Source organism: Hylaeus volcanicus, unplaced genomic scaffold, assembly GCF_026283585.1.
Source record: "Hylaeus volcanicus isolate JK05 unplaced genomic scaffold, UHH_iyHylVolc1.0_haploid 12237, whole genome shotgun sequence".
In the NCBI taxonomy this organism is placed as follows: Eukaryota; Metazoa; Arthropoda; class Insecta; order Hymenoptera; family Colletidae; genus Hylaeus; species Hylaeus volcanicus.
Genome location: NW_026533172.1, coordinates 1,167,541 through 1,175,166, shown reverse-complemented (window position 1 = coordinate 1,175,166; position 7,626 = coordinate 1,167,541). Strand labels below are relative to the sequence as shown.

Below are 7,626 nucleotides of genomic sequence, written 5' to 3'. Positions count from 1 at the left end.
AAGTTTCAACCGAACTTATTGAAAACATATCCACAAATCCAACTGATGGTGAGGAAGCTAAGTTTGTTGCCGAGGTGGCGACAGAACCTATAAAAACTGTATCAACAAAGCCAACTGATGATGTGGGAAGTAACCTAGTTGATGATAAGCCAACAGAACTTACTGAAAATGTGTCAACGAACTCAACTGATAATTCAAGAATTGAACTTGTTGATAATGAAACTGCGCCATCTATTTATAATGCGGTTGTTAATCCAATCGATAAGGTTGTAAGAAAATCTACAGAAATTGTATCAACAAAGCGAACTGATGGTATGGAAACTGAGTTTGTTGATAAGGCACCAAAAAAATCCACGAAAAATGTATCAACAGAGCCAACTGATAATGCTGCAACTGAAGTAGTTGACAACGTGTCAACACAACCTACTGATCATGTTGAAATTAAGCCCATTGATGAGCCGACGACGGAACCTACTCAATATGTATCAAGGGAACCAACCGATAATTCGAGAATTGAGCTTGTTGATAATGGAACTGCGCCATCCATTAATGATGTTAACATCAAGCCAGTTAATGAAGTTTCAACCGAACTTATTGAAAACATATCCACAAATCCAACTGATAGTGAGGAAGCTAAGTTTGTTGCCGAGGCGGCGACAGAACCTATAAAAACTGTATCAACGAAGCCAACTGATGATGTGGGAACTCACCTAGTTGATAATAAGCCAACAGAACTTACTGAAAATGTGTCAACGAACTCAACTGATAATTCAAGAATTGAACTTGTTGATAATGAAACTGCGCCATCCATTCATAATGCGGTTGTTAATCCAATTGATAACGTTGTACGAAAATCTACAGAAACTGTATCAACAAAGCCAACTGATGGTATGGAAACTGAGTTTGTTGATGAGGCAATAAAAAAATCCACGAAAAATGTATCAACGAAGCTAACTGATGGCGACGAAGATAAGCCGGTTGATGAGGCGGCGACAGAACCCAAAAAAATCGTATCAACGAAGCCAACTGATCATGTGGAAACTGAGTTTGTTGATGAGGCACTACAAAAACTTACGAAAAATGTATCAACAAAGCCAACTGATAATGCGGCAACTGAAGTAGTTGACAACGTGTCAACAAAACCTACTGATCATGTTGAAATTAAGCCCATTGATAAGCCAACGACGGAACCTACTCAATATGTATCGAGGGAACCAACCAATTATTCGAGAATTGAGCTTGTTGATAATGGAACTGCGCCGTCCATTAATGATGTGAACACCAAGCCAGTTAATGAAGCTTCAACTGAACTTATAGAAAATATATCCACAAATTCAACTGGTGGTGAAGAAGGTGAGCCTGTTGACAATTTGTTGACTGAAGCTACAAAAACTGTATCAACGGAGCCAACTAATGCTGTTGAAACTGAGCTAGTTAGTAATAAGTCAACAGACCCTACTGAAAATGTATCAACAAATGAAACAAATATTGCGGAAGCTAAGCCTGTTGACGAGGTAATGCTGGAGCCTACAAAAAATGTATCAACAAAGGCAACTGACAATGCGGCAACTGAAGTAGTTGATAACCTGTCAACAGAACCTACTGATCATGTTGAAATTAAGCCCATTGATAAGCCGACGACAGAACCTACTCAATATATATCAAGGAAACCGACCGATAATTCGAGAATTGAACTTGCTGATAATGGAACTGTGCCATCCATTAATGATGTGAACGTCAAGCCAGTTAAGGAAGTTTCAACAGAACTTATTGAAAATATATCCACAAATCCAACTGACGCTGAGGAAGCTAAGTTTGTTGCCGAGGCGGCGACTGAACCTACAAAAACTGTATCAAAGAAGCCAACTGACGATGTAAGAACTGTCCTAGTTGATGAGATCTCAACAGAACATACTGAAAATGTGTCAACGAACTCAACCGATTATTCAATGATTGAACCTGTTGATAATGAAACTGCGGGATCCATTCACGATGTGAATATTAAGCCAGTTGATGAAGTTTCAACAGAGCTTACTAAAAATGTATCTACGAATTCAAGTGATGAAGAGGAAGCTGAGCCTGTTGACGAGGTGACGCTGGAGCCTACAAAAAATGTATCAACAGAGGCAACTGATGATGTCTTAACTGACCTACTGGATGATAAGTCAACAGACCCTACTGAAAATCTGTCAACGAACTCGTCTCATAATTCGGGAATTGAGTTTCTTGAAAATAGAACAATGCCATCTATTGATAACGTGGACATTGATTCAATTGATAAGGTTGGAACAGAGGCTACTAAAAATGTATTAACAGAGCCAACTGATATTGTGGAAACTGAAGTAGTTGATAACGTGTCTACAGAACCTAGTGATCATGTTGAAATTAAGCCCATTAATAGGCAGACGACGGGACCTACTCAATATGTATCGACGGAGCCGACTGATAATTCGAGAATTGAGCTTGTTGATAATGGAACTGCGCCATCCATTACTGATGTGAACATCAAGCCACTTAATGAAGTTTCAACAGAATTTACTGAAAATGTATCAACGAAGCTAACTGATGGCGACGAAGATAAGCCGGTTGATGAGGCGGCTACAGAACCAAAAAAAATCGTATCAACGAAGCCAACTGATCATGTGGAAACTCAGTTTGTTGATGAGGCCGCAAGAGAGACTACCGGAATTTTTTCAACAGTGCCAAGTGATGCTGTAACAGAGGACTTTGTTGAAAATGGAACAGAAACATTTGTTTATGGTATTCCAACGGATTTTTTAAATAATATCTCTTTGGAGCCTGGGAATGACATCTTAGGAAAACCTCTAGATAATGTAGAAAACGAATCTATAGATTATTTTTCAGAAAACATTGAAGGAGTCATAACACAGTCGGTAAAAGAAAATGTATCTGAGCACAACGACAGTGTAGAAAGTTCTTCCATTGAATCGGTAATATATGCTGAAATAAAAGATGAAAAAAAAAACATAACTCAAAACCCACAATATCAATGGAATGACAATTCCATTAATCAAGAAACTAATTTTTCTACTTGTAAAGTTGTTACCAAAGAGAATAAACGCGCCTCAAGAAAGCTACCAACAGCGACCTCTAAAAATAGGCTCGTTGTCTCAGCATTACCGCTAGAGGAAACACAGTTTGATATTTGGGGGAATCAAAGTGGCATTTACGGGGTGTTGAATCAAAGTGATGGCGACGTCAACTACACAGTTGTGACAAAAGATTTTATCGAAAAGCATTCACTGTGTGAAGATCAGGACTCTATGGGACATCTATGTGGAAAAAAGAATGAAGGTAAATCTGAATGTTTGTTACTTATTCTATGTTGATAAATATTCAGATACCTACACGGTTTCTCCCAGTACGAAATCAGCGAAGCCGGATACACAGAGAACAAACGTGTCGAACAACATCCAGACAGCCAAAATGGAAGAACAAAGTATTTTAGACGATTGTGAAAAGAACCGTTTAAAAGAAGCATATGAAGAGCTGCGTTCGAAACTGGAACATCAAAGAGAAAAAAACTATGGAACCCGAAATTATACTCAAATGAACACACGTGAGAGCCCAACTTCTTGCGGAAAAATGATTAGTTCATATGAAAATAATTGTAATTTTCGGCTACCAGATTATAAAGAAAGCGATACAGAAGAAAAAAAAAATTCAGTTTTGTGCAACCAAGCAAAATTAAATTCAGATGAAATAACTAAATCAACCACAACAAATTGTTTATGTTCCTCCTGCTTAAAGTCTATTGGAACCACGGATTGTAGTTTTGATGAAGATAAATTGATGTCTTATCAAAAGAATGATCCATATAAGCAAACACATTCAAAGAATTGTTCAATAAATGATTGCAATAAAGAATTAGAGTGTGAGAATCATAATTTTGAGAATAACATTGTCATTAATGTAGAGCTCAATATAGACCTATAAAAACAAATACTCACTTAGTAGCATCATGCACTAAAATCTGGTTTAATATATTTGTCTTGTAGCTTTTACACAAAGTTAATTTAAAAAACAAAAGGTTGGAATGTTTTAAAATTATTTCAGTTGTTAGAAAAACGGTTTTCAACATAATTGCTTTTCAAAAGTTAATTTTGCTGTTAGCATATCTAGAAAGTTTAATAAGAAAGTACAACGTTACATAATTATCACCACCAAACTTTTTGCTCATTGTTAACGGGTTAATTATACACTGTAATCTTTAGAATATGTCTAAAATTGGGTTACTACCTTAACATTATCGTCCACTTATATATATTTGACTATAGTTTTCTTCTGCAAGTAAAAGTATATTACAAAGAAAGACATATCCATCAATGACGCATTTAAAATAAATCAGAAGATAACTTTTCAATAACGCTTAGTTTAGCATGAATGATCAATTAACGAATAATGTATTAATAGTAAGTAACTACTAGACTAAAAATTTAACACGTATGTCAAAAATTATCCATTTAGTTTTAATTTAACTTATCATATGAAACCGTATCTTACCCAAGCCTCATTTTTCTTCATTTGATATTCTTGCATATAATAAAGAGTTTTTGAGATTACAGAGGTTGCCGTATGTGTCCAGTAATACCACTAATCGAGTTTTGATTGTTTTCACTTCGCGACTTGGAAAAATAAGTTCGTTTTAAAATACTCAAAACGCGAAAGTGGTTTGTGCGTCCCGTTGGCTGAGCATCATGAGTACTTAATTTATAAACATTACTGCTGATGTAATTTTTAATACTTTCTAGAAAGTAGACGTAGTGTAATACGGATAGTTATTATCATAGCACCATGAGTACCATAATTTAGTTATAAAGTCTAGTGATGGAGATAAAAGTCTACGGGCATTTCTGAACAAAAGATTAAAGGGTTTTATCTGTTATAGAACGCTACCTTCAAAATTTATTATAAACTAGTTTTTGATTAAAAATATTTTTACTACAAATATGTTCTTGCTTTCTACCAAGGTAAAGGTAAGATTTATTTTCTTAAAAATAAAAGAAAACTAAACAGGATTTTTCTTCTGATAAGACACTCTTCATCTTGTAAATTCATTTCAACAAATCTTTATTCAAATATTTTGTGTAAAAATTAAGGTTGTTAGTCTTTATAATAAAAAAAACTTTGAAATTCCCTAAAAAAAAATTCTTTTATGAACATAAAACAAATAAAATAAATATTCAACATGGGTCAAAAATTAATTATAGAGAAAATGCGATAATAAAAATTTGCAATATAGTCAAGATTGGAAAAAAAATTATTTTACTATCGATATGGTCTTTAAATAGGTATTTACTGCAAAGCGGATATGTCGTCCAATTGGTCATCCCAATCGTACATTGACTCTGATGCTTGTAGACCAAGAGCATCTTGTGTAGTACGGTCCTTTTTAATCCAAAGATACCAGGACAAGGCGGAAACGGCACCGACAACGAACAGTCCACCAGTAGCAACAAGAGCTAACTGTTTTACATTTGTCGTCCGAGAGGTTGTATTTTCACCTTCCGAACCCGTCGTATATTTCTTTTCGTCAAGTGTTTGATTTACAATGTTTCCTACCCTTACTGGAGGGTTTGTTGCATTACTGGGTTGTTGTAGGATGGATATTGGTTTGTTTATATTGGCAAGCTTTTTTTGCGACGTTTGGTCGATTGTAGGTTGAATATTATTGGCATCGGGATATTGCTTTTTCTCAGGCATTATATTTTCTGATTTCTCTAGATCTGAAGAAGATTCTTCAGTTGTTTGAGTATTCTGTAAATTTGGTTGTTTTATTCCTGCATCTTTAGAATGCCCTATTTTTTTTTTATTATCACTAAATTGATCAAATATAAGTTCAGTATTATTTCCCTGCGGATCGTTTAGTTTTTTTTTTTCATTTATGGATGATTCTGTCAAGTTTGTGAATTCATCAGGCTTAATGTTTTTCGTGATGGTTGTGAGAAAAATTTGTGGCTCACTAAGTACCTTGACTGCTTTTTCTAAATCTAAAAATTGTAATATATAAGCTTTAGAGTAAAATAAAATTGTAGCTAACCGTCGGAGTCAAACATTCGACTTAGTACAGCAGCATTTTGTTTTAAAAATTGATAATTTTCAGGTAATAATCCAAAAAGTTCTATAGCTTTGGCTACACGCGGATTTTTCTTGCCTTAAGAACAAAAAAAAAATTAACAAAGAGAAATTGAATAAATGTTTTATTGCAAGTTTTTCTTTAAAATTAGGATGTAAAGCATTGATGAAACATTTAGAATTATGAGAGATTACCTTCTTCTGTGCACCAACTAGATGGTATTTTCTGCAAGGGCTTATTTGCGTCATATTTCAGATTGACCAAAGCATTTATATTAACATTGTTTCCATGACTACTACCAGATTGTATATTGTTGTTCAAAAGAATATTTGTTGACACCTGAGCGTTCTGCTTGTTAGGATTCGTTAATGTATTTTCACGTAAAAGTTTGCCAAGCAAATTGTTCAATACCGAGAGATCTTCTAAAATTTGTTTTTCGTCTGTAGAAATAACATGTCCGTTAACGGGTTTCTGGACATTTGCACGCTTAGATAATAAAGCGGGTGAACTTTTTTGATTTTCTTTTTCGGAACTCTCCGAATGTCTTACTGGATCATTTGCAGAACGTACATATTTTATAGACGATAAATTGAATTCATGGGAGTCATTGTCTTGATTCATTAAACACGAAGATATATAATTCATGTGCTTGTTAAAAAAACTCAATAGTTCAATATGCATATTATACATAGGGTCGCAAGTAAGTTCGTCAGCGATTTTCGTGTCATTTGAATCTAGATATGATTGTAATCTAACTTGTTGTTCGAACATTTTCATAACACAAGTATTCCTAGCTTCATAACATTGACGGAGTTTATCAACACAGAGATGGTCATTGTTTGTAGCTTTTGTTAGAGGGTTACTATTAGTGGAAGTGAGCGCAGAGCAAACATCAAGATAGAAAACGCTTTTGGGGTAGTATTTCCCGTTCGCAACTAAGCCATCATCCTTATAGGCTACTCCTTGATCCAAAGCTTTGGAATAATGGATCGGACTTTGTAACAAACATGCGTTGTACTCCTCTTGTGATTTCCAGCCAACATAGTTTTGACATACAAATTTTACAAGATATTTTTGACTTCTTTCCAAATCGTTCAAAATTGTTTGTTTAGCTTCCGTTAGATTCTGTAGATTAGCTTCTAATCGGGAACTCTTCTTCTCCAATTCGTCAAGCTTACTTGTAATGTTCATTTTAGCGTCTCTCAGAGTCTGTAAATCCTCTGTCAGTTGTGTAACAGTGTTTTTACACGCTTCAGTCTGAGTTTCGATATTCGTTTTCTTTTCTTCAACTGTTTTTACCTTAGCTAACAATTTTTCTATGTCTTTTGTACTTGTTTCAAGGTCTTTTGATATCTTCCCGTTAGTCTCCTTAACTTTTTTTAATTCTTCCTCTAGTTCTGAAATGTTTTTTTTTTTTTTTGTAATTTGACTCGAAAGGTTGCCTGTAGTCTCTTCGGTACTTTCTAATTCCGTTTTCAATTTCGTACGATTCTCTTCACTTGCTACTAGGACATTTGATATATTCTCGT

At 34.7% G+C, this 7,626-nt stretch overlaps 2 protein-coding genes across 2 annotated transcripts in view; one reads left to right on the top strand and one right to left on the bottom strand.

The window, feature by feature from the left end:
* The first annotated feature begins 6 nt into the window (after positions 1-6).
* On the top strand, positions 7-4,005 carry LOC128884289 (uncharacterized). Its single transcript, XM_054137573.1, has 3 exons — positions 7-3,315; positions 3,362-3,580; positions 3,650-4,005. The coding sequence occupies exons 1-3, from the start codon at positions 315-317 to the stop codon at positions 3,955-3,957; spliced, it is 3,528 nt and encodes a 1,175-aa protein (XP_053993548.1). The 5' UTR covers positions 7-314; the 3' UTR covers positions 3,958-4,005.
* A 1,116-nt stretch (positions 4,006-5,121) lies between these two features.
* LOC128884472 (uncharacterized) overlaps positions 5,122-7,626 on the bottom strand; it is a 4,539-nt gene continuing 2,034 nt past the window's right edge. The window contains exons 2-4 of the mRNA XM_054137903.1: positions 6,292-7,621; positions 6,062-6,175; positions 5,122-6,011 (exon numbers count right to left, since the gene is read on the bottom strand). Coding sequence (XP_053993878.1) covers positions 5,317-6,011; positions 6,062-6,175; positions 6,292-7,621 — 2,139 coding nt within the window. The 3' untranslated portion in view covers positions 5,122-5,316. The remainder of the gene's footprint in view (positions 6,012-6,061; positions 6,176-6,291; positions 7,622-7,626) is intronic.

What these genes read in the sequence shown, in the direction of transcription:
- LOC128884289 (XM_054137573.1), top strand. Translation starts at nt 315, where the DNA reads ATGGAAACTGAGTTTGTTGATAAGGCACCAAAAAAATCCACGAAAAAT. An exon ending in ATGTGGAAAAAAGAATGAAG is followed by an intron (nt 3,316 to 3,361) that starts GTAAATCTGAAT and finishes ATAAATATTCAG; the next exon opens with ATACCTACACGGTTTCTCCC. An exon ending in TTATACTCAAATGAACACAC is followed by an intron (nt 3,581 to 3,649) that starts GTGAGAGCCCAA and finishes TTCGGCTACCAG; the next exon opens with ATTATAAAGAAAGCGATACA.